The following is a 27509-nucleotide window of genomic DNA, read 5'->3' as shown; positions in this document are numbered from 1 at the left end:
ACAAGAGCTAGAATGGAGTCCACCTCATGCTAGGAAAGACATGTGTCATTCAACCTTCCATCAAGAGTTGAAAAACAGCCTCACATAACATTATTATAACTAGTATGCCATTCCAAATAGAATAAGAGATACTTATCATTATGTACCCTTAACATACATGATTAGAATTAATACTAATACATCTTATAGGAATACAAATCATGTTTTGTTGCTAAACCAACATAGAGACTAACAATAAAAAGCTATCTTCAAAAATAATGTCTGGCCTCTGGCTAAGAAATAAATTTTGAAAAATCTGGAATTTTATTTAGAAGAAAGATACCTGAGCATAGGAAGGCCACTTTGGAAAATATTCTTGACATTCAGAGCAGAGATTTAGAAGAAAAATATCTTGGCACTCCTACTGTGTTTCAAGCTTCTAAAGTAAAAACCCATATGAGTATTCTCCAAGCTGTTGTTGCCAGAATTTCCATCTGGTTGCATAAGCTTCTATCTCAAGATGTTATAACTACTTTGATTAAACACATTGGCCAAGCCATTCCCCTCTTTCAAATGGGGGCCTATCTTATTCCTAAACACCTTTGTAAGCTCACAAATGCTCACCTATGCAAGTTTTGGTGGGGGAAAACTTTATATCCCAAGGATAGAAAGTTACATCTTTGGGGATGGGACATCCTATAAGGCTGAAGGTGGATTAGGCTTTCGAAAGGCTAAGCTGAACAACCTGGCTATGCTGGCTAGGAATGCCTGGAGGATTCTAGAACATCCTGATTTCCTTCTAGCTATTGTTGTTAAAGCTAAGTATTTTCCTAATACTGATTTTCTGAATGCTAAGTGTCATGCCAAGAGTTCTTGTACTTGGAAGTGTTTACATGGCATCAAAGAACTCATCAAACCTTTTATCTCTTGGATTGTGGGGGATGGTCAATTTATTGACCCCTGGTGTGATAAATGGATACCCACTTTGGGTTCTTCCATACTCAACCCCTTAGTCCCCCTTGATCCCAGTATTAAAGTCTCTTATTTTATTGATACTCAAACTAGGAGTTGGAATTTATCTAGACTTAACACCCATTTTGATAATGCTTTTGTTCAGAAGATTGTCACTATTCCCTTAAGCCAGCTTTGCACTCCTGATAGGAGGGCTTGGGATTTTTTAAAGAATGGCAAATTTTCTTCTAAATCTGCCTACATGGGACTAAGATGGCTTAGGCCTTCCCCTTGTAAAAATCTTTGGAAGCGTATTTGGAAAGTTAGAGTACCCTACAGAATTCAGGTCTTTGTTTGGAGAGCAGCTAGAAATGCTCTGCCTTCAAGGACTGTTCTGCACACTAGAATGCCTATGCACTCTGTTGACTGTGCTAGATGTCAAGATCCTCAAGAAACTATTATGCATACTCTGGTACTTTGACCCTTTGCTAGCAGAGTGTGGTTCCTGTCTGAGTTTAGTATAACTTCTCATTTCTTTTCAAACAAATCTTTTCTTGATTGTCTCTCTTTCTGGTTAATTGATCCTTTAACTAAGTTGTCTGATGAAGCTCAATGCCTTTTTATTACCATCATATGTTCCCTCTGGACTAGCAGGAATAATTTCATTTTTCAAAATCTGAAAGAATCTCATTTAGAAGTTCTAGATAGAGCTAAAGCCATGCTTCTCACTAGGAAGTCATGTCTTGTTCCCTCTTCTACCTGCCATGTCAGAATCTGTGATAGATGGATACCCCCCTCTGTAGGATGGATTAAATGTAATATTGATGATGCTTTTGATGTCATTTCGGGAGCAAATGGTGCAGGATATGTGATGAGGGATTTCACTAGAAAAGCCTCCTTTTGTGCTGCCTTTGAAGTATTGTCTGCTGAAGAAGCTGAAGCCAGGGCCATCTGGGCAGTTCTGAAGAAAGTTGTTGAGCTGAGGCTAACTCATGTTATTGTTGAAAGTGATGCAACAACTCTCACTGATCAATTTTCTACTGAACTGTTTGATGGTAATTCGCGTACAGATACTATTTTCAAAGACATTCAATTGTTTTCTTCAAAACTAGTAGCTTGTATTTTCATTTTCCAACCTCGTTTATGTAATTCTGTTTGCTCATGAGTTAGCTCAATGGGCAAAAACAAACAATGCCTCTATGTACTGGTCTATTCCTCCTGTTTGGCTCATTCCAACAGTTGAGAGGGATCATTAGCCTTGTTGAAGGCCTTTATCTATTACTCCCTCCGTCTCTAATATAAAGGCGGAGAAGTAAAATTCTTTAGTCTCAATAGATAAGCATAAAACCAATTCCAACGTGGTTTCTTCCATATTTATCCTTATTGAAGAGTATGACATTAACAAGCTTAGTTAATGTCTTTGATAATTCCCAAGAAGAATTATACTATTTTAATATTTTAGTGGGATAAAAATTCTTATTTTATTGATATTTTCCATATTTCCTAGACAAATATATTGGAATTGATGAGGATAAATCAGACAACATTAGAGATTTATAAAAACAAAAAGAGTTCTTATTCTAAAAGAATTCTACTTCTCCGCCTGTATATAGGAGACGAAGGGAGTAAAAAAAAAAAGAATTAGAGCATTCCAAAACGAGCGTACAGCTTAAAATGTGCAATAAATATACAGTTACTACAAATATTTATGACTGCCCTATATAAATTCTCTGAACCCGTTTCTCATATCGTCTTCATTCACTCGATCACAAAAAAAAAAAGAAAAAAAAAAAACCTCTCTTTTATTCTGCATCTTAAAATACAAGAAAAATGAGAACTGGTGGAACCGTTACTCACACATCTTTATCAACATCATCAGCAGCAGCACCAATCCATTCTCCTTCGCATTCACCAATACCATATCTATTTGGAGGATTAGCAGCTATGTTATGTTTAATAGCTTTGTCTCTGTTAATACTTGCTTGTTCTCATAAGAAATTATCTAGCTCCGTAGATAATGATCGGGAAAGATCAAGAGATGATGGTGATGAAAAATCATCAGAAGAAGAAACCATTAGAATACCTGTCGTTTATGGAGACCAAATTGTTGTGATTATGGCTGGTGATGTTAAGCCTAGTTATTTGGCTACACCTATTTATCTTAACACTTCTTCTTTTGAACATTCCAAAATTGCAGAAAAGGAAGATGAGAGTAAATCTTCAGATGAAAAGCCTAAAGAACAAGAAGAAGAAGAAAACCCACATCATGATCAAAGCCAGTGATCTTGTTTTTAGTCTTTTCTTTTCAATTTTGTTAGTTTGCTTGCGGCAATGTATAAAAATATCTGAGATGAATTGGAATAGACTCATTTTTGTCTTCTACAAATTTTTTTTTTTTTTCGATATCAAATTTTCTTAATTGATATTTCAATACAAAGAGTTCTGGAAGAACAATTAACACAGGAGTTTAATGTTACAAATTCTGTATTTTTTCACACAAATATTAGTAGTAACAGCTCCTAACATTCGCATATGTTAACACATATAGTTCACCAAATTAAAACATATATAAAATCCTTAATTAATCGAGTACATGAATTTACTTTCAAGAAATAGTGATCCTATGGAAAATCTAATAGCCATGAAAAAGGAAAATTACACAAGAAAGAAAAAAAAAACAATGTTTTTCTCAAGTGGGAGTACACGCGCCGATTGCCAGTAAGATGCGGAAACACGAAATCGCGTAGGAAATCCGTGAATAATAATCAATGTTATTAAATGCTTTATTATATTCGGGGGAATATGACATCATGCGTCAATGACGAAGTTAACAAGTTCAGTAGTCCTAGAAAATCCTGGCCGCTATACTGAAATTACAGTAATCTAAACGGTTCATTTATAGGGTTTCGATTTCGGTGGTTTTAGCAAGTCTAGTAGAGAAGTAGGAAATCATTCAAACATCAGTTTTGAATGTTAGCTCTCGTTCATTACGAGTTGGATGACAGCTATATTTCTTTTAACGGCAGCTTTTCAATCAGCCATTAAGATTCATGAATGAAAATAAGACGTCTAATTCGTTGCATTGGTGTTTACACGAATCCCATCGACTTTGCTCTGTATGTGCAAGTGCAACTGTCTAAAGACTCTAAACCAGTGTTTTAGGAACCGGACGGACCGTCTGGTTTAACCGGTGCCACTTTGGAGCAGCCAAGCAGAATCTGAAGCTCACAACAAAAGTTAAAGTTGGAAAAAAAAATTGTTTCTCTCTGATAACTTTGCTCTCGTCAGAGCAGCTAACGGAGCACCTACTAATATGCCTTGGATTAAGATTTCCATTCTAAATGATTTTAAATTGGGGTTTGAAGGTTTCAGATAAACACTGTGTATCTATCATACAAAAACAAATGTTTTTGTCCCAATCCAACGGTTCTGGATGGATACTTCAAGACAATCGACGGCCCATATTCCTCTAAAATTGGAGGAAACCGAAGGAGATAAATCGTGGCTGAAATTACACCCCCTTCGTACGCCCTCGTCCGACGTCTCAGAATCAACTACTTCATCCGTTATGCCATGATGGTCATAGGGTTGCCAAAAATAATCCGTCATTATTAGGATTTTATTGAGCTTATTTTGCTCCAGCTTTTCTTCCGTAACGGATAACATAACTTCAACATAAAAAATCATAACTAAATTAGTTGCTCAATATCCTAAATCCTGATTAGCTTTGTTATTGGGATGTCTGGGTGGTTTTTCTGGAAGATATCTCCGATTGATTAATTGTCAGTTGTCTTATGTTGAACAATAGGTTCTTATTTTTCGATGAGGTTTTAAATTCTGAATAAGTAATGAAATTTTGTTGTTGTTATGATTTGATGAATACCCACAGTTCCATTGTAGGTTGTGGTTTCCTTAGCAGTGGCGGATGTGGCATGTAGTGGTATGTATTCTCGATTGATTGGCAATTATTATGATTTTAAGGGTTTTTTTTTTTTTTTTTCATTCTTCATATGATTTGTGTTTGGGTCAAACCACCATCATACAGGGTTCCCTTTATTTTTTCTATGATTTTTTACATAATTGCAAGTTAGGTTTGAGCGAAATATTTGTGTTTGTAATTTTGTATAACTCTTGATTCTGCACCTTCTATGAGGAACTCATACTTGGTTTAGACTGATATTTTTAGAGTTTTGGAATTTGGCAGATTCTCGGAATGGATGCATAAAGTTTTTCAGGATTGTAGGACCTCAATGCTTGATTTTAATTTGCTCACTGCTTTGAACTTTGTTTTGCTTTGAGTATGATATTGTTGTTCTTTAATTCAGTTTATGCTTACATGAATAACTTCTACTCTCTTAATGGATGCATAAAGTTTTTGTGATCCAAGCACTCTTGCCTCCCCTGCCTTCATGATTATCTTTATGTTCTTTTAACAACAAAGAGAGTAATGATCTGGAATCGATAGTTCATTTTGTGAATTAAGGTTTTTTCAAAGATTACAGAATTGTTCAGGTGAGGAAGATATCTGAATCTTGAAATTCATCTTCATGGTTCTTTCAGTGGCAGCAATTAAGAAAACGGGGACGACAACTTCATTAATTACTACTACCAACTTCCCTACTCTAAACAGGTTGACCTCCTTGGTTTTCTCATAGTATAATCCTCTTCCAGCTGAGCCCCCCTTTCTCCTCGGTCCACCGATAAAAAATGTGACACACTTCTCTTAGGAAGCAGTAAGCATCTCGGCTCAAGTTTGCATTGAGATACGGAGGCTTCTTATTCCACAACAACGAAAGAACTTTTTCACTCTTTCATATATTAGGGGATGCCGCACTTTATCATCAGTTACAACTTATAAATCATCAAATTGGAATACCTTCCGAGTCTTGACAAAATTCATCTCTAGACTTCCCTGTAAGTTCCCAACTTCACTTTGTTTTGTTTTGTCTTGTTTTTTATTTGCTTTTATTGAATGGCTTGACAAAGAAATTCCCACATTTGAGAATAATCATGAAACTAATATACGATGGAGTATTTCTGAATTTATTCATACCTGTAAATCATAATACATTTAGTTATTCTGACCATTTCAGTAGTCCTATAGATACGATTCTGCTTTGAATTACCATGTTAAGCTATCTCAGGACAAACCATTGCAATAATTTGAAAAACTTTAATTGGTTAATGTACATGATTCTGATCAGTTCACTGACTCAAGCAATTTAATCTCATGTCTAAGACAACCGCTACTCTAAGTACTCCGCCATCACCAGCAACACCATCTCCGACACATCATCACCACCATTACCACTACCGCAACTTTGATTTCATCATCTAATTTTCATAGATTTCAATTACAAATCTCGATTTTAATCGAAACAACTCATATTCCGATTACAATTACATCTTCGGATTCAACTTCATTCTCTGCCTTCTACGCTACTAATAAATGGTTATTTTTGAGATGCCAAATTTCTTCGATCATAATACCAAATTAAGACAAATTAAGGTTAAGTGGCTGCTCTACGGAAGAAGACCACGGAGGAAGTTACGGTTTTGATTTACTTCTGAAATTACAGATGCAAAATGAACTGACACGGTCCTTAACACGCGTCCTAACAGAAAAAAAATCCACCTGTCTCGCGGAACTAAATTGTCTCATGTGACTGTAGTGTGGCGTATTGGCTCTAACCCCTCACATAATGGCGTCTTGCACGTGAGATATGCACCTTTTTTTTTTCTTTTTTTTTATATATATTTAACAGATTTTCCGTAGCAACAAATTAGCATACAGTTGATGTGTGAAATTTCATTCGAGTAGGAAATGATGGAAGGCTTCATGCGAGTAAGAGATGATGGAAGACAAATTTTAGGGTACTTTAATTGTTGTAAGAGGATAATAGATTTTGAATCATATCTTTGTTTGTAATACTTCAATTACGAAAGATGTCATGAATACTTCGTTTGTAATACTTCATGTAATCAGTATCTTTCTTTAATTCAGTTTATGCTTACATGAATAACTTCTACCCTCTGAATGGATGCATAAAGTTTTTGTGATCCAAGCACTCTTTCCTCCCCTGCCTTCATGATTATCTTTATGTTCTTTTAACAACAAAGAGAGTAGTGATCTGGAATCGATAGTTCATTTTGTGAATTAAGGTTTTTTCAAAGATTACAGAATTGTTCAGGTGAGGAAGATATCTGAATCTTGAAATTCATCTTCATGGTTCTTTCAGTGGCAGCAATTAAGAAAACGGGGACGACAACTTCATTAATTACTACTACCAACTTCCATATTCTAAACAGGTTGACCTCCTTGGTTTTCTCATGATACATTCCTCTTCCAGCTGAGCCCCCCTTTCTCCTCGGTCCACTGATAAAAAATGTGACACACATCTCTTAGGAAGCAGTAAGCATCTCGGCTCAAGTTTGCATTGAGATACGGAGGCTTCTTATTCCACAACAACGAAAGCACTTTTTCACTCTTTCATATATTAGGGGATGCCGCACTTTATCACCGGTTATAACTTACAAATCATCAAATTGGAATACCTTCTGAGTCTTGACAAAATTCATCTTTAGACTTCCCTGTAAGTTCCCAACTTCACTTTGTTTTGTTTTTTATTTGCTTTTATTGAATGGCTTGACAAATAAATTCCCACATTTGAGAATGATCATGAAACTAATATTCGATGGAGTATTTCTGAATTTTTTCATACCTGTAAATCATAATACATTTAGTTATTCTGACCATTTCAGTAGTCCCATAGATACGATTCTGCTTTGAATTACCATGTTAAGCTATCTCAGGACAAACCATTGCAATAATTTGAAAAACTTTAATTGGTTAATGTACATGATTCTGATCAGTTCACTGACTCAAGCAATTTAATCTCATGTCTAAGACAACCGCTAGTCTAAGTACTCCGCCAAACTATCTCTGAAATTAATTGTAGATAGAATTATGGGAAAATTGGATATATGCCCCAAAATCCACTGTCATCTTGGGAATATGCCCCTCAGTTCTCGGTAATATGCCCCAGCCATCCAATTTTCCATCCAAACACGTTAACCAGTCAATATATGCACCCACATTAAATGGCACGTGCTATACATAGACAGATTAACCCTTTTATCACATGTGTAACCCATACGCTCGAGAAAAAAGGAGAGATAACATCGACGACTAAGACGTCGCACAATGTATAGACGGCTGAAATGTGGCCGTGTTTCTCTGGGGGCTATTCCCATCACCTCTCGCTGCTCCCCACCACCACCAGTTACAGAATAAAAACAAAACACAAAAATTAAATTGTACCCAAGAACTAATTACCCATTTAATGTAAACCACTAATCAAAAATAAATTCCAGTTTAATCTGATGTTCAATAAAATAGGCTTTATAGAAAGGTTCAAATTGATTCCTTCTTTTCAATTTTTGGATTAAACGAAGTTTGTATGTGCTGTGCTATTCTCATGTTACTTGATTTGGTAATTAGGTTTGAGCTTGATTCTCAATTGTGTTCGAGGGACAGTAGTGAGACGGGTTTCTATATTTGATTGTAGGTAGTTCTTGTTCTTCTATAGCAAGAGTTTGATTTGTCAAGTACTTTGTCAGATGGGTTTGAACCTTGAAATAGAGTTGTTTGTCAGATAAAGTAACATGGAGGTAAAATTATGAGAATGAGAAGACGGAGAGGGGGAGAAGACGGTGTGAAACCTAGATTTGGTTTGTTCAAGACTTTAACCAATGCGCATCATGGACCGTCCATCATTTTCGAGAATAAACCTTATTTGATTACAACACGTGTCATCGGGAGATCTACTTAAATATAGAAGGTTAAACTTGTCATTTTAGCATCTCATGAGATCTCATATTCCGAGTTTTTGAACGGTCAATGAACGAGAAATTGACCATTTAACTTTCTATAACAGAAACTGTTAGATTGGGACATATCCCCAAGAACTGGAATTTGGGGCATATTTCCGAGATGACAGTGGATTTTGGGGCATATTTCCCAGTTTCCCTATAATTATTTAGGAAATTATTCTTGGATGTCTCATGGTGATGAATTTCATGGGGTTGTACCAAAGAACCTAATATGGAAATTTGATCTTCTGCTTTGCATCGGTGAAGTATATCCCCTTCTAAAAAAATAGGCTTTTGGTCTGTTACCCGTTCGAGCAATTGTCTCATTAGGTTGCTCTGCTGCTTTAGTTGTGGGCAGAAAATAAAAAAATCTGTGTTTTTTGGAAGTTTGAAGTAGAAAATGCCTATAGGATGTGTTTTATGATTCCACCAAGCATTTTACCAAATATTTTCAACTTATTATATGGCTTAAAATTGATTGAAATTGTGTAAATTATGATAATTCTTCCTCAATATGGGAATAGATTGGCATGTTATCCAAAATTTGCTCCGTAAGTTATCTGACCGAATAAGTTAATAAAGAAATCTTATAAACTAAGTGAAATTATTGATAAAAAAGAATTAAAAAAATACTCACTCCGTCTCTAATAGATAGGCAGGTTTGTGTATAAATTTACACACAAACCTGCCTATCTTTTAAAGACGGAGGGAGTAATAATTTACTAAATAAAAAACACAATGGTACATAGAAGGGGACCCGACATTTGGGAACGACTTCACGCAACAATTTTCTGGTCAATCTAGATCGAAACAAATGTTGTAACTTGTAACTTAGCGCAACAGATATTATTAATAAAATAAGATATATTTTATTCCAGCCTCGAATTAATCCTAGGAATCACGATTATCAACAAAGATAATTATTTAGATCTTGGTTTCCTGAATATAAATAAAAATCATAATAAAATTTCAAAAATTTCAGCAAAAACAAATTTTAGTGAACTATCTGAAAATAATAACTAGAAGACTCTTAAATAAATTTGGAAAAAACGGTCAAGAAAGGATGAAAACAACCCAAAACCCAAATATGTTATTTTTGACAAAATAAATATTTTGTTAAATAATGTAAGTACTTATGAAAAGAAACTATGTGACACAAACGGCGTCTCAAACGGACTCTTAACGAAAAAATTATTAGAAAAACACCTTTTTTAAGCCCTAAACAATTGATTTTGACTAAATCCTGAAAACCATGCAACAAAGTGTACGTTTTGATTATTGGGATGTTTTCCATCAAAATAGATCTATCTTGAGCTAAACTACGACACTCGTGTTTTTAACCTCCAAATAGGCTACATGAGCTCATCCGTGCATCATAACTCCGAGATCAAAAGAGTAAAGGAAATTAATTCGTAAGTCAAATCAGGGATTATCATTGGGCGTCTTCTTTGACTTCTCCTGTTGGAACTGACCTTGATATTCTTATTGCTTGGAAGGATAACGTCTTTAAACCTTTTTGGTTGTATGTTATTTTCATTTTTATTTTAGCTGGCTTGTACTTAAGCAGAGTCAGATTTTTCGTATTTGCCTTTGGGGTTCCTTTTTAGCTTCTCTTTTTAGAGGCGAAATTTCAGTTTGGTCTCATTTTAAGTGGTCCCAAGTTAGTTTGATCCCTAATTAGGAATTTGGGATATGGAGTGAAGTTCGAGACAACAAACATATAAATATTACATGGATTTGGATAGTTCAGATTCGATCAAAACTGATCAACGGTTCGTGTTTGGGTAGTAGTTCAAAATGGCATACATACGCATATAATTCGTTTTTGAGATATAAATTCGGATTAGGAAATCCAACATGCATTAACTACTAAAAATATAGAACTTCAAGTGGGAGTTTCATGATTCGTAGTTTAAATCTGTATATATGTTATATACCTAGTAATAATGACAACAACTTATGGTTGGTGCGGTGGTTTAGGAGCTAGCGAAGGACTTTAAAGACAAAAAAGATTAATCGGCCGAGTTGGATGCTAACTCAGCTATGAGTTGGACGACTGCGACTGAGTTGGGTTGGTAGATGAATTATTTAGCCGAATAATTCACATACATATAATATGCAGGGAATTGGTTTAAGTTATTACTTCATGGTCGTGGGATTGGTTTTCCACACCCACATATTTCATTTTTGACAAAAAAAGTGATTAACCGGCCGAGTTGGATGCTAACTCAGCCTTAGTTGGGTTGGCGGACGAATTAGCTAGCCGAATAATTCGTGTATCCAAATTATTTGCCATTATTTCGTAAACCCCATATAATACGCGTACTAGGGATGGGGTTTAAGTTATCCGAACATATCATTTCAATCCAGTTAGTTCGGAAAAATTCTCTAATCATTTTCGAATAATTCGACGAATTACTAACTACCACCAACAAAAGGTGAGTTCAATTCGGTCTTTATTTTATAAAAATATTAAAATATCCAAAAACCCGTTGTCTCTCTCTTATTTTATCTCATTTATTCACGTGATATATAGTTGTACTAGATTTTTTTTCCCTCTTTTTCTCTATTTTCCCTCTACAAGTTTTACTCTTCGGACTGGTCTCGACGAGATCCGCCCAACGAGTACCCATTATACTATATTTCGAAGCATTAATTTATTTCAAGATAATGATAGTTCATGTGCAAGAATGAACACTATTTTAGAGCAGGGTAGTTCATTCTAGCTGTAACAGTTCATTTTGTAGAATAAACTAGTAATGGTAGTTTATTTTGCGGAGTGAAAACTTTTTTGGTAGTTCATTATTATATTTCATATTTTATAATGAGATTGTGATATGTGCTCAAACTATAGAATGAAAGGATAATGGTAGTTCACATTATAGAAATGGTATTATTTTGTGAAATGAACTCGTAATGGTAGTTAATTATGGTACACATTGTAGAATGAACTCGTAATAGGTGTTTATTATGATAATTTATATTGTAAAATGAACTCGTAAATGGTAGTTGTTAAGGAACACGTGATATACGTTCATATTGTAGAATGAACTTTCAATGATGTTTCATATGGAAAAATAAACTCGTAATAACAATTCATTGTACGATTTCATTTGTAGGATGAACTTGTGTGGTAGTTAACTTGGTATAATGAACTAGCTAGTATGGTAGTTTTCTCAAGTAGTTCATTCTATGGAATGAGCTCGTATGATAGTCCTATGGTAACGTGAAAATTAATATCCTCGATACATAGTGATAGTGATACTCGTTTCAAAGGTCTCGCCGAAAGCTTTCCGCAATATATACAATTTACTATTTTTTTGGCTTATAGATCAAAAGATATTTTAATCTTAAAGAAAGAATATTTCTCGCACTGTATTAAGATGGATAACGTCATTGAATATCCACACTTATTCAATTTTAACATTAGTTAATAGTTTCTACTAATTTCTCATCATCACTAAAAAAGATATAGAAGGAGGATTCCTTCACACTTTTATTTTCATACTATTTCACACTTTAGGCATCTGTTTTGTGAATAAAAACCAAATGATATCAGATTTGAAGGTAATATTTTGGGATATGTTCCTCTTGCAAAGCTTTACATGCCTACCGAAAAAGAGCGCATTCCAAGACGTATAACACCACCATCTACTACTTTGAAAATGAACCGTTGAAAATCAACGGATTTTTAACCAATAAAATTAAGATGGGTAGATGGTGAGGTTTAGTATTTGAGAATACGTTCGTTTGTAGTAGGAATGTAAAGCTTCGCAATAGGAATATATCTCCAAAATATTAGTTTCAAATTCGATATTGTTTGATTTTTATTCACATAAATGATGTATAATGTGTAAGATAGTGTGACAATAAACATGTAAAGGATCCTCCCTCAAAAATATAAAAAAAAATAATTTAAGTTTCTCACCTTCACTCAAAAATATAAACCAAAATAAATACTCTAACAGGGTGTTAGTCCTCAAGGGAGTTGGGGGAGTTGGGTGTAGTTGTGTTTTTTCCCGTTAGTCGTGAGGGAGTTCGAGGGAGTCTCTTAAAATCCCCGTTAGTCGTGGGAGAGTTTAGAAGAGTCTCCCCAACTCCCTAGAAAACCCCGTTAGTCGTGGGGGAGTTTGAAAGACACTCTTAAACTCCCTGTTAGTAGTAAAAATTAGAATGATAGGGAGTTTGTTTTTTTTGGGAGTTCTGGGGAGTTCTAGGAAGTTTATAGTGTATTTTTGCCTCACTCCAAATCTCTCAAAAAAGTAGAGATTTTGGGAGAGTCTCTCAAACTCCGTACACTCAACATACCAAACTCTCTCAAACTCCCAATACTCCCTTACACTCCCTCTAAATCCCCAAGATTCAAAATACATTAAACTCCCTCCAACTCACTCGTGGACTAACCCTCTGTAAGTTTCTCACAAAAATAAATAAATAACACAATTGTGAATTGGAGGACCAAGTATCTAGAGAGAAAACTATGGTCGAGAACAAAACTACCAGGGCCGGGCCTGAGATTTTTTTGCCCCAAAGCAAACACAAAGTATGTTGCCCCGTTGTGTAAGAAAAACTATAAGATCAACACACAACAGCATAACTGTATAAGGTTGCTTTTAAGCTTTCTGGCTTCGTTCCAATACTGAAAAGCCAACATACCAATCAACATTTAATCATCGATGATCTTTGGTCTATTAATATTGTAATCAAAATTGAAAACACATGGATGGTGTCCTAATATTCACATAGGAAGGTGAAAAAAGAAGCCCAAAGGCCAAAACGTATAATAATAGTTTGTAACCTTGAGTACCTGTAACATGTTGTATCTCTGAGCAAAAATTCCAGATCTTATCATCATTAGAAAGGGTGCTCTATTTCAACATGTGGGCTAAGTAGAAATTGATTTTGAATTAACTAAATCTAACCAAAATCCCTGAAAAGTGGAATGGAGTTGCATGCATCAACAAAATCCCTGAAAAATAGAATTGTAACTGAATCCATATCTATATTACCCTAAACCTACTGTGAGAGATACAGAGATCAATTTTTTACAAAAGAAAATACATTCGCTAACAACCCACTGAAGTTGGTTTCCAGTCAATTGGAAGATTACTTTGATAGTTGCCATGTTAGATACTACAGAACATTCCTATTTTGTTGCCCCCTAAGCTTGCTGCCCCTAAGTGGAGCTTTCCCTGCTTCCCTTTCGGGGCCGGCCCTGAAACTACTTAGGTGCATTAATGACAAACAATACCTGGAAAACTACTGGCAGATCCGCGTAAAGTACTGAGTGCATACTCCCACTGTTGAAGTTCTTTTTTGCCAGCCATGGCCCGACCAATAGCGAGGAGAGCTAGAGGTAAACCGAGACATTCTTTCGCAATATCTTTAGCAAGATCACGTATAAATGGATCCAGCTCAGTCCCTGTGATTTTCGCACCGAAGAGGAAGCTTAAGAAACATGCCCCTTGACACACGTGCATATGTAAGTAAGAAAAACTTAAATGCTTTTTTTCTTCTTCTATTTCAAAATTCAAATGCATTTTAATTTATGTGATCATATTATGGCCAATATCGAGGAACTAAATGAAGTAAGAAAAACTTAGTTACAAGTGAAAATTATACTATGATTTTATGATTATTGCACTTAAATTCTTTAGAGCGACTGCAATGGTACGACTAAACTCAAAGATCAAAGACCAAAAAAAAAGACTAAATATGAGTTTAATCTGTATTGTGACGTTATGGGGAGAAGACCAAATTTGGTCGCGCGTAAAACAATTTTACGCATGAAGACGGGCGGAAGTATTAGTTACGTTTCATTTCTGCGCGGAATTATAAATTACGTTTCAAACGGGCGTAAATATAAATCACGTCTGTTATCGAGCGTAAATATAAATTACGTTTCGTATGGGGCGGAATCTTAAATTCCGCCCGTTGATCAGACGGATTCCAAATGACCGCTCGAAGAAACGTAAAAATAAATTCCGCCCGAGTTAAACCGTGATGAATTGTACGGACGGACATCTGCTGTCCGCGTGATGAATTTGTCAGGCGTAAAATATTTTTACGCCTGAGACGGGCGTATCCAAAATTTCCGCCCATTAGGTTTTCATTAGGGCGTACTCTTCCTGTCCGTCTGATGAAATCGGGAGAAGAACAGATGAACTGAAACTGAGAATGGGTACTGGTGGAAGAGATGGGCTGAGAAGGAATCTGAGTGTTTCAAATTCAGATACTGAAGAATTAGAGCAAGAATCGAAATGGGTTGGCCTTGAATTCGTGGTTGGTTGGAGGATTGAAAAGAATAGTTGGAATTAGGGTTTTGAATTATAATTTTGAGAAGATAATGATGTTGCTGTGTTGATGGGGTTTCTGAGCTATGTATTATGATCGGAAGTAGAGAAAAACGACAGTTGTTGATGTTGGTTTAGAGCAGTAAAAGTAAGAGATGGTGGTTGATGCTGTTAGATGGAGGTCTTGCTGGTCTGTGCTTGAATGAGATTGCAGGTGGTGTTACAGATGCTCATGGTAGTGATCTTGTGTTGGCTCAAGAATATTTAGATGAATGCCTAGGTTTCAAATAAAAATTGAGGTGTTAGAAGTTGATACCGACAATGAGAAGTGGTTGCTGCCATTGGTTTATGGATGTGATGAAGAGAGGCTTGTAACTGTGATGTAGGTGAAACTGAGCTGCATGTGTTGGCTATTCTGGTGGTAATGGAATAGATGAAATGAATCAGGTGCAGTTGCAAAGCATTTGCTGAGTTGGGAAGATTGCATTGTAGGAGATGAAGATACAACAATGAAAGAATAGTTGTGACTGCACAATGGACTTGGATGATGCTGTTATATTGTAAATGTATGGAGACATTGCAGCTGTGTGTGATGGTTCTGCAATGGCTTTGGCAGTGCTGAGATTACAGGGATTGGCAAGGGAGAGTTGCATCTGGAACTTTGTGTTGGTGTTTTGAACACTGAAATGAGATGCAGTTTGAAGTGATTCTAGTGGTAATTTGAGATTGCAGGTGACCTGGAGTGATGGAATGTAAACTGGTGCAGCTTGCTGGTGATGGCAGTCGAATGAAGCGGAGTTGATACTAGTGCAGTTGCAGTTGGAGATGGGATTGTGTTATTGTTGCAGGTTATGCTTTTGGCCTGAGATGGAGTTGGAGGTTATGATATGTGTAACGTGTTGCCACTGTAATTGGTTATTGAGAATGGTTGAGCTGCATCGTAGGTGGATCTGGTGGTTGTCTGCTGGATGGTATTAAAGCTTCGTTCTGAAGCCAACATATACAAGAAATAAAGGGGTTGTCAGGTTCAAGGAAATACACACAGCTACAAGGAAGAGATGAATGAGTTGATTCAAGTTGCAGGCAAGGAATGGAGTTAATGGGTACTGGTGGAATGATTGAGATGCATATGAAAGTATGTTGCTACTGTGTTCGTCTGAGTTGCGGAATGCGGTGATAGTGGCAGTTGGGAATGTGCAGAATGTTGCAGGCTAAGGATGGTTGATTTATGTTGATTGTCATGAGTCTGTAATGGACTTGAATATGAGTGAACAAGAAAGATTGAGAAACTAGAATTGATTACAGATGAATGAGCATGTGTGCTGGAAAAGATACAAGATGAATAGACATCATGGCTGGATATGCAGTGGTGATGTGTAATGATTGTGCAACACAATTCTGGCCTCTGCAAGATTGCAATGGCTTAAAAAAAAAGTCCGTTTGATAGGGGCGGAATTTTGGTGTCCGCCCCAGAGAGGCGGAATTTTGGTGTCCGCCTGGCAACGTGCGGAATTCTGCTGTCCGTCTCATCAGGCGTAAATTTATGTTACGCCCGCAACAAACGTAAATTTAAATTCCGCCCCACCAACATACGTAAATTTGGTTTACGCCTGTTAACAAACGCAATTTAAGTTTACGCCTGACAACAAACGGATTTTAAATTTACGCCCGACTATATTAGGATTTGGGATTTGGTCGCGACTAAATATGGTCTGGATTTTGATCGTGGGCTGGGTTTTGATCTTTACTCCGTCCCGCTGCGTTAGAAAATCAACCCAAATTTTTAGTCTTCCTCGCCCACTCTGGATGCTCTTGGGATAAACAAAGAACAGCTTTAGAATATAAATTCACAGATACCGACCATTCACCACAAGAGGTTCATCGTTGTTTTAGGGTTGTAGTGGTAGGGCAGTACCTAATCATATCATTTTTTTGTAGGACCCATAATATTCTTCACAGTTTTCTATGCCTAATTGTTTTCCGTAGGAAACCCTGAAGTGAAACATTTGTTACCTGATTCATCATCTGCCGTGTTGTTGCTGCTGCTGCAAGGCTCGTAGGCTCCTAAAACCGTTTGGTGAAATAAGTTCCAAGCTTCATCCTCGTCTAGACATTTTACTTTAATTGGTCTTGCTCCCATAGACTCGCATACGGATTTAATCCTTGTAGTGAAGACAATCTTTGACCTGTTTTTTACTTCCTTTGTGTTATTTCTAACATATGGAATTCCAATTTCTTGTAAATCTACTCTCTTCCAGATATCATCTAACAATAATACAAATTTTTTGTTGTTTAACACTTTGAATATATCTTTACATTGCTTATGTATTTGTGTTGCTTCTGGCCATGATAAACTCAGTTTATCCCCAATTTGGTCTTGAATATTTTTCAAGTCCAAATCCTTAGAAACCACCACCCAAACTACTAAATCAAATCCATGGCTAGTCTTAACAAACTCATTGTTTAGCTCTGTCAGAAGAGTGGTTTTTCCTACTCCACCCATTCCATATAAACCGATTATACTTACGTGGTTATTCTCTTCATTAAACATTAACTTCTTAATCTCATTAAGCGTTTGCGTTGGTTTCTCCCCAGAAACTTCAACACTGGGAATTTCTTGACATCTGGGAATGCCATTAGGAAAGATGCTTTGATAACTTGTGATGCCGAAACAGCCACACAGGCCGGAGATAAATGTGAAGCCTTCATTCAAAAATGTAAGGATGGGAGGCCCTGTTTGCGCCAAACAAGCCAACACTGAAAAATACCATGGCATTTCAAGAAAAATCCGGAGAAACGAAGTGTTTATAATGAAATAAGGAGAAGAAAAGGCAGTAGAAGTTATTGCAGATGAATGAACAAACATATTGGTACTTCTATTCGCCCAATCCATTACTTTATAGTAACATGGTATCGACCTAATAGCCGATCCTCTTCTTCTTCTTCACCTACTTCACCAAAATCAACAATGGCAGGAGATAAAAAGACAATCCATCCGGCGTTTGCTATCAACAACATCAAAACCCTAATCCCTATTCTCCTAGACATCAAATAGGATGAATACTCATCTTGGGTTTTTCTGTTTGAACTCCATCTTCAGGCTCATCGCCTTCTTTTTCTCATCAATGGAGACAAACCCCCTGCAGATGTTGACGCCGACACCGTGCTCCAACTCGACGCTCTCTGTCGACAGTGGATGTTCTCCACCATGGCCAAAGATTTAATGCTCACCGTCCTCAAATCTGGCAAAACTGCTAAAGAGCTTTGGGATCATCTTAAGAAACTCTTTCAAGACAACAAAGGTAACCGCGCTGCGACTCTTGAACGTAAGTTTGTCAATCTTAAGTTTATTGATTGCACTAGTATTGATGATTACTGCGATAAGCTAAAATCCCTGTCCGATCGATTACTTGATCTTGACTTTCCCATGGATGACAAACGCCTTGTGATCCAACTTGTCAACGGCCTTCCGGAGGAATACAACACGATAGCCTCTTTTATCCAACAATCAATGCCGACGTTTGATGCCGCTCGATCCCAGCTGCGTACCGAAGAGATTCGACGCTCCCAACAGCAATCACAGTATGCACCTACGGCTCTTGCCGCTGCAGCTCCACCCACAGATCGCAACAACCAGCGCTCACAGCGTGGTGGTCATTCCAGACGTGGTGGTCATCGCTCATCTGCTCCAGCCACCGGACCACCCTTGCTGCCAACACCTCCGTCCCCTTATCAGCTCTACGGTGCACCTCATCCTATGTACAACATCCACTGTCCACCACAATGGGCAGTACCACCTTTTCCGTATCCTACAGCACCTCCGACAACACATTGGCAGCAACCTTCCAGCCGCGGTTCCTTCCAAGGTCGTGGCCGTACTGGTCAGTCACGCGGTCGAACATCTGGCGTTGGACGTGCACATGCATACCTTACTCCATCCACGGAATATCTTCAACCAAGTGACATTGCCGAAGCATACAGCTCCATGAGTTTATACTCACCTGACGACGCTTTCTATATGGATACCGGTGCTACATCGCATCTCACTGCGGATTCAGGTACCTTGAATACTGTTTTTAATACTAGTAATATTCATTCCATCTTAGTTGTCAATGGTCACAGTATTCCAGTCACTGCCTCCGGTACCAAGTTCATAGATATTCCGTCCCGCACCCTAAAACTCAAAGATACTCTTGTTGCTCCCGACATAATCAAAAACTTGGTTTCTGTTCGTAAATTCACCACTGATAATCATGTGTCTGTTGAATTTGATCCGTCTGGTTTTTCTGTGAAGGATTTGAATTCGAGGAAGATTCTCCTTCGATGTAACAGTTCCTGGGAGCTTTATCCTATTACTGCCTCTGCCGTATCACCTTCAACATCGTCTCTGTCTCATCCTATATCCCTTGCCGTGTGCTCTCATGACATTTGGCACAGCCGTCTTGGCCACCCAGGCAAAGCTATCTTAGATAATTTACGTGCAAACTCTTCAATTCAATGTAATAAAACTCAGTCTACCAAACTTTGTCATTCTTGTCAAGTTAGTAAACATGTTCGTCTGCCATTTTTTGAATCAAATTCTGTTACTTTTGCTCCTTTTGATATCATTCATAGCGACTTATGGACCTCACCATTACATGTTGATACCGGTTTTAATTACTATCTTATATTGCTAGATGACTTCACAAATTATCTATGGATCTTTCCTCTCAAATTAAAAACCCAAGTTTATACCAAGTTCTTGGAATTTCGTTCCTTCGTTAAAACTCAGTTCGAATGTGAAATCAAATCTTTTCAATATGACATGGGTCGTGAATTCGACAACTCATCGTTTCATGAATTTGCTCACAAACATGGGTTAGTTTTCCGTTTCTCATGCCCTCATACCTCCTCTCAAAACGGCAAAGCTGAGCGAATGATTCGTCGTGTCAATGACATCACTCGCGCACTTATGTCTCATGCATCTATCCCTCCAAAATATTGGGCCGACTCCTTACACATGGCCGTCTACCTCCACAACATTCTTCCTTCCAAAATCCTAAATTTCTCTTCTCCGGTGTCCATTCTCTATCAACGTCAACCAACCTACTCTCATATTCGTACTTTTGGTTGTCTTTGCTACCCAAATCTTTCCGCTACCACTACTCATAAGCTTTCTCCTCGTTCCACTAAGTGTGTTTTTCTTGGGTTTCCAACCCATCACCGTGGTTATCGATGTCTCGACTTAGCCACTAACAAAATCATCTTGTCTCGTCATGTGACCTTTGATGAAAACGTGTTTCCATTCAAGAACACTGTCTCTACTTCATCAAACTGTCAAGACTCTCCCTCTACACCATCTTCCACTCTCCTTCCCTTTCGTTTCTGTTACCCAACATCTCCTAATCCTACTGTCCAGCCTCCTTCCGCTGCTACATCAGTTCCTTCCTCTACTGCACAGCAACGCCCTGACGTTGCTCCACCATCTTCCGCCACTGCACATACTCCGTCTCCTGCAATACAGCCCTACACACCTCCTCATCGTCGTTCCACTACAGCACCTCACCTCCACATTCCCCCAAAGCAGCAGTCAGCTCCCACAGCTCCTGACAGCAACACTTCAGCACCTGCAACAGCGCCTGACTGCACTACTTCAGCGCCTGACTGCACCTCTTCAACACCTGCAACAGCGCCTGACTGCACCACTTCAGCGCCTGACTGCACTATCCAGGCGGTCACGCCTTCATCTTCTGCTCAGCCTGGAACTTCAGCCAACTCCTCTCGTCCTGTCACTCGTGCATCTCGTGGAATCTTCCGTCCCGTTCACAGATTGAATCTCAATGTTCAGACACAACAGCACATCTCCAATTTGCCAAAATCTCACCTTTATGCTCTTAGGGATCCCAACTGGACCAAGGCCATGCTAGATGAGTTTATTGCTATGTTAAAAACTAACACTTGGGATCTAGTACCACGACCTATTGGATCTCATGTTATTCGTTCCATGTGGTTATTTCGTCACAAGTTTAATGCAGATGGTACATTGCAGCGATACAAAGCCCGTCTTGTTTCCAATGGTAAATCTCAACAGGTTGGGGTTGATTGTTTTGAGACTTTCAGTCCGGTTGTTAAGCCTGCCACCATTCGTACCGTTCTCAGCATTGCCACATCAAAATCTTGGCCGATTCACAAATTGGACGTTAAGAATGCTTTCCTACATGGGGACTTATCTGAGACAGTTTATATGCATCAACCTCCGGGATTTGTTGACCCTGCTCGACCTGATTATGTTTGTCGTCTTCGCCGTTCTCTTTATGGTCTCAAACAGGCGCCTCGGGCGTGGTTCCAGAGGTTTGCGACTTTCATCACAAGTTGTGGTTTTCGGGGTAGTGTTTGTGATCCATCTCTATTTATTTACCGGTCCGGCCGGGAAACTGCATACTTATTACTATATGTTGATGATATCATACTCACTGCCTCTACTGATGCTCTCCTAGCCCGCTTTATCGACCTGATGAAACTGGAATTTTCTATGACTGATCTTGGCCCGTTACATCATTTTTTGGGTATTACTGCTTCTCGTTCTTCCTCAGGGTTATTTTTATCTCAGTCACTCTACACAAATGACATCATTGCTCGTGCATCCATGACGAACTGCAAACCAGTAGCAACTCCGGTTGACACGCACTCTAAGCTCAGTGCTACTTCTGGACCAGCACTTTCGGATCCTACTTTATATCGTAGTCTGGCCGGAGCGTTACAATATCTCACTTTCACTCGACCGGATATATCTTATGCGGTTCAGCAGGTATGTTTATTTATGCATGACCCTCGGGAGCCACACATGCAAGCCATTAAGCGCATTATTCGATACCTACAGGGCACTATTGATCATGGTTTGTCTCTCTCGGCTTCGAATATCTCTGGCCTCACCGCCTATTCTGATGCTGATTGGGCGGGCTGTCCTGACTCACGCCGATCAACATCTGGTTACTGCATTTTTCTTGGAGACAATCTTGTCTCTTGGTCTTCCAAACGTCAAGCAACGGTGTCTCGCTCCAGTGCTGAAGCAGAATACAGGGGTGTCGCTAATGCTGTGGCTGAAACGACCTGGCTCCGGAATTTACTTCTTGAGTTACATATGCCATTACAACGGGCCACTCTAGTGTATTGTGACAATGTGAGTGCTGTCTACATGTCTGGTGATCCGGTCCAACATCAACGTACAAAACATGTGGAGATTGACATTCATTTTGTTCGTGAACGGGTTCGTATTGGTGATATTCGTGTCTTGCACATTCCTTCCGAACATCAATACGCTGATATCTTCACCAAGGGTCTTCCAAGACAATTGTTTATTAATTTTCGTTCTAGTCTTAGCGTTTATTCCTCTCCCGCTCAGACTAAGGGGGTGTAATAGAAGATACTCTACCTTATTTACGGTCACAGGATATTCTCCTTAATTGACCAAAATTATAATAATATATATGGCCATTATCTCTCAAAAGAGGGGAAGGCATTATACCAAAAACTCTAACACTTAATGTGCATTCTCAGACAAGTTGCGTTTTCCCAAGCCAGTAACCGAGACCACATTTCATTTCAAGTCCTAAGACTATCTTAAATGCCTATATACTTTGCTCAAATGATATGTTTAGTTTTCCTTTCATGCCAGCTACCTTTAGAAGTGGTGAAGACGGTGATCCCCAGAGTCTACTTCACTGTCGCTCATAATGCACAAAAGAAAGAGTCGGAATATGAAAATTAGACCTTGCACTAATCGAAATTAAACATTTAAATAAATATTACAGGCCACACATAAATAGATTCAACTTTCCAAAAAGCTCGATTATGTTTTTGTTTTTCTTTCCAGATAGACAGATCACAAACAAGCTTTTCCAGGTCCATGAACTTCGAAATAGCTTTTCCAAGTCCTTCAAGTCTAACTCCAGTCTTCATATTTTTTCCTCAAAAGTCTTAAAACTATTCCAATGCCTTAGCGGTTGACAGGTAGATGTGCATTCATTCAAAGAAAAAGAAGATGGATGTGGGAAGCTGCCAAAACCACCAACCATCCACTAGATTAGCCTCTTTGTTGGTATATGTTTTTAAATTAACAAGTTGCGTAGGTAACAATTGAAAGCCAGGTTCATTATTATTTATTATTGCCTCCGTCCTAAATTAACAGTCCAAATTGACTTTGTCAAAATATTAAAAAAATTTTATAAAATGTTACTAATCCTCGACCCGCTATATTTAATATTATATTATTACCAAAACTAAAATTGATACAAAGATAGTGAATAAATGTTTTTATTTTAAAAAACGAATGATGATAGATACAAAGACATTGAATAGATTTTTTTCCTCATATATGGTGATAATATTTAAGATTTGGAATTAAGTTTATATTAAAAATGATTTTACGGTATAAAAAATAAAGGGTATATTTGATAGTTTAAGGAAAAATTATGTCCATAAACAGAACGGACAAATAAAAAAGGACAGATTAAAGTCGAAATTAGGACAGATAAAAAAAGACGGATGGAGTATATATTTTGATGAATATAACGCTATCTTATAATATGTTGATTCGTTTAAGGATACAGGAATAAAGTCAAGCTGGACACTACGGATGCGACTAAAAATAGTCATGTGTCCGCATTGGGCTCACGTACGACACTTAGACACGTACGTATAACCCGCAAATTATTTCAATATAAATATCTATTAAAAATGTTTGAATTTTTATGTATGTACTAGTATAACACACATGTGATGCACCTATCGTTCCGTCCGTTTCATTATTATTATTTTTTTTTTCCGATAGTAGTCTTAGTCATTGTTATATTTTTTTACCTTGCAAATGATCCAAAAAAATATAAATCTTATTCTTTTACCATATAAATATGTTTACTCGACTTTTTGGATTTAATCATAAATGTCTGAAATTAATATAATAGTTTTCTTTATTTTTTGGATTTTTATCATAATTACGTCAAATTAATTTAGTAACTTTTTTTAGAAAAACTCGTCGCACATGATTTTCAAAAAATTATACAGACTCGGTGTAATTATACGTAATAATTTTAGGCCGTCCAGTCAAAGATCATGGTCATCTATCCGTTCGACATATCGAATAATGAAGGTCGTCCGTCGGGTGTGTACCAACCACCCAACCAGTCTACGCCATACGTTGTAAGATCAACGCACCATATTTCACGAAATTTCATCCGACAAATACAAATGCTTTTTTTCCGAGCCAATGAAAATGCACGGTCTCACCAACCAATAGGAGGGAGGGTAAGATCCATCAGTAATACGTTTATTCTGGAGTGAGAGATGGGATTGATTTTTTAGATTGTTAATCTTGGTCACATATATTATACGTGGTTTATTTTTTCGGGGTTGTAATACAGTCGAAGTTCGAAACAATCTCTACTGTTCTATGCTTTCCATCTAATTCTTTTGGATTTAATGGTTCATCATTATCAACATCCCCATTTCTCTCTCCTGAAACCTCCCGTACATTTTTTGCTTGAATTTCCAGATTTCTTCCCCGATTACTCTTGATTTGTTTGGTATGATCTGATTTGTCAGATCTGCCAGGCATATCATATAATTGTATGTAAATTATAAATAAAAAAAACCATTGTTTTCTTAAGCGATTTTAGGTTTTAGATTTTAGTTTATTCAATAATCAATCATCAATGGCATGTAGTTCTTGTCGTTGGGATGTTTTCTCATCGCTTATGGTTTATATCCGCCATATAGTTTTTTTCTTACATGTATTTACACTGATCTTTTGCAACAATACGTTCAACTGTGAGCATATATTTATGGGCAGTTGTATTCATCGGCAACGAGTTGTAGAAAGGGTTGATAGATTTCTATATGTATCTGATCTGATAGACACACAGAATAATAGTTCGAATGAGACTTTATTACAAGATTTCCTTCCTGAAAATTTGGTAATTGCAGGTAAGAATATATATATTTCAGGAAATAGCGAGGAGAATACGCTGATTTGGTCTCTATCTATATTGGGTAAATTCTCAATAAAATCTTGTTCTAAAAGTCTTGTAATTGTAAATGATACTCCGTCTTTTTGGACTATTGGTGAATTTCCCTGGAGGAATTTTCAGTTATTCAAGAATATTAGCAGATTCAATAGTGGGATTGATCCAACTTGCAGTTTATGCAAACATGAAATTGAATCCATCACTCATCTGTTCTTTAACTGCCCATGGGAGAAAATGGTTTCCAATAATTCTTCACGGGAATTTGTATTTGATGATATTGTGGAAGATGGTATAAGATCTCTTATACAGTGGCTGGATGATCAAGAAGTCTCAACATTTACATTGGGTATTTGTCTTCTCTGGAACATATGGAAGATGCGAAAGGATGTAGTTTTCAATAATGTTTCTTTCTCTGTTGGTCAAATTGTCAAAAAAACAAAGATGGACTTTCATGCCTGTATATTTGAAGTTGAACAGTATTATGATCGGAATGATGCAGTTAATGTTAATCAAGACTAGATCCCTGCTTCTATCTCTTTCACCAAGATTAATGTGGATGCGAGTTTTATTCCAAATAATGGAGCAATTGCTAAAGATTATCTGGGTATGTATGTTGGTTGCAGAACAAGTACGTTTGATGCTACTTCTCATCTCATTGCAGAAACAAAAGCCGTTATTCTAGGATTCGAATTGGCTGGAAGGTTTAATATTGATAGATTTGTTATTGAAAGTGACGTTGTTATTACTGCTAAAACGATTCTGGGAGTTCAGAAAGATATTCCATGGAGTATCTTCTCGCTGCTTTGCTAATCAAAAGAATCGGTATTAAATTTCAAAAAGTTGGGCTTGTTTATGTTTCAAAAAATGTAAATTGTCTGCCTTATAACTTATGCCAATATGCAATGTATGTGAATGTATATGGATGGTGGTATTCTCAATCTCCACCTGGTTGTATTTCTTCAAACCTCAACTTGAATGAGATAGTTTAATAAAGTGTTCCTTGGGGCTTCTTTAGCCCCTTGATGGAAATGTTAGTGATCATGAAGAGTATTCTGTTCTACTACAATCATGGCCAGTTGATCATATGAGTTTCCTTGAGAAATGCATAATTGCAGTGCTGGCAATTTGCTTGTTTTGTTGCGCTGATAGTGTGCTTTGCTTGTTGCTCGTTCTGTTGCGCTTTGTTGTTTGTTGTGTTTGCGGGGCTGTGCTTATTACTGGCTTTGTTGCACATTATCCTTTAGAACATACATGTATTAAGATTTAGATCGTATGATGGTTAATACTCATTTTTCAATCTGCAACTTTTAGTTATCTACTTTTAGTTATCACATAATTCCTCACCGAACTTCTATTTGCAACTTCCATTTTCAACTCATTTTGATGGATAATACTCATTTTTCAATCGAACGAGGAACGCCAAACAAAGAGAGAAGAAGAAGAGGATAATTTTTTTTTCAAAACTAAAAAATTTCGATTCCCCCTATTTTTGTTTTTGATTTTGATTTTCGTTAATAGATTCATTTAGATTAGATATATGATTAGATTTATATAGTTATTAGGTTAGTTTTAATTTAAATTAAAGTAAAGGGTAAATGTGTACTTATCTAACTTTAGGACACCCCTTATAAGTATAGGGAGGTTGGTCTAATAAGACCATGGTCCATCCCAAAAAAACCATGGTCCCTAAAAAATGGTTCTACTGGTAACGTTGGATGGGCCGAATTAGTACGTCCGTTTCTAATACGGAACGGAAAAGTCGCTGATAATTCGCAAAGCTCATAAAAGTCACGAACCATGTTCGGAGTTGCAATAAGACGGCCGAATAATGTGGGAACGTTTGGTACGTAATAATTCGCTAGGCTCAGCAGTATACTTTGTTGGAATCAATTCGTCAAAAATGATTTTTTTGATGTCTTTACTCTTTATACAACTGCATCTGGGCTTTGAGTCCCACGAATTTGACTTTTTTTTGGAAACAGCTTACTATTATGGGTGCATACATCTGGGCTTTGAGTCCCACGAATTTGACTAGGTTTGACCGAACCTACTACTTGAACACCGCCAAACAAAACACTAAAATCTACTCACATTCTTTCTTCTTTGTTTCTTCCTTGCGCTCCTCTCCAGATCTCTCTCGCTCCAGCCGCCATAAACCCTAGACCAAAAAAAATCATCAATTTCGACTGCAGAAAACCAAACCAGAATCACCCGAAAGCTGGGAACTGTGAATTGTTTCTTCCATCCCCTCGTGCAGTTGCGAAATTAGGAAATCAAAATTGTGTTTCCAAATTTGGTTTGATTTCCTGTTTTTTTGGTTATTGAAGCCTATATAAGAGGCCTACAGAATTCCATATCCAATTAGTTATTGTTCTCTAGTTTTTTTTTGTGAATCTATTAATTTTGCACAAGT

The 27509-nt window shown here is 37.3% G+C and overlaps 2 protein-coding genes across 2 annotated transcripts; one reads left to right on the top strand and one right to left on the bottom strand.

Annotated features, from left to right (window-relative positions):
• Nucleotides 1-2680: 2680 nt before the first annotated feature.
• LOC113354209 (protein GLUTAMINE DUMPER 2-like) lies at nucleotides 2681-3285 on the top strand. The gene has a single exon (XM_026597610.1). The coding sequence runs from the start codon at nucleotides 2761-2763 to the stop codon at nucleotides 3211-3213; it is 453 nt and encodes a 150-aa protein (XP_026453395.1). The 5' UTR covers nucleotides 2681-2760; the 3' UTR covers nucleotides 3214-3285.
• Nucleotides 3286-13775: 10490 nt separating this feature from the next.
• On the bottom strand, nucleotides 13776-17798 carry LOC113354208 (probable disease resistance protein At1g61300). Its single transcript, XM_026597609.1, has 2 exons — nucleotides 17109-17798; nucleotides 13776-14224 (listed from the first exon to the last, which is right to left on the bottom strand). The coding sequence occupies exons 1-2, from the start codon at nucleotides 17644-17646 to the stop codon at nucleotides 14037-14039; spliced, it is 726 nt and encodes a 241-aa protein (XP_026453394.1). The 5' UTR covers nucleotides 17647-17798; the 3' UTR covers nucleotides 13776-14036.
• Nucleotides 17799-27509: the final 9711 nt, after the last annotated feature.

Source organism: Papaver somniferum, chromosome 2, assembly GCF_003573695.1.
Source record: "Papaver somniferum cultivar HN1 chromosome 2, ASM357369v1, whole genome shotgun sequence".
Taxonomy (NCBI): Eukaryota; Viridiplantae; Streptophyta; class Magnoliopsida; order Ranunculales; family Papaveraceae; genus Papaver; species Papaver somniferum.
This window is presented reverse-complemented; position numbering and strand designations above follow the sequence as displayed.

Excerpts from the sequence above, each read along its gene's own strand:
- LOC113354208 (XM_026597609.1), bottom strand. The coding sequence starts at position 17,646 with ATGTTTAATGAAGAGAATAACCACGTAAGTATAATCGGTTTATATGGA. Across the intron at positions 14,225-17,108 it reads CACGGCAGATGATGAATCAG|GGACTGAGCTGGATCCATTT; the intron begins GTAACAAATGTT and ends CGAAAATCACAG.
- LOC113354209 (XM_026597610.1), top strand. The coding sequence starts at position 2,761 with ATGAGAACTGGTGGAACCGTTACTCACACATCTTTATCAACATCATCA.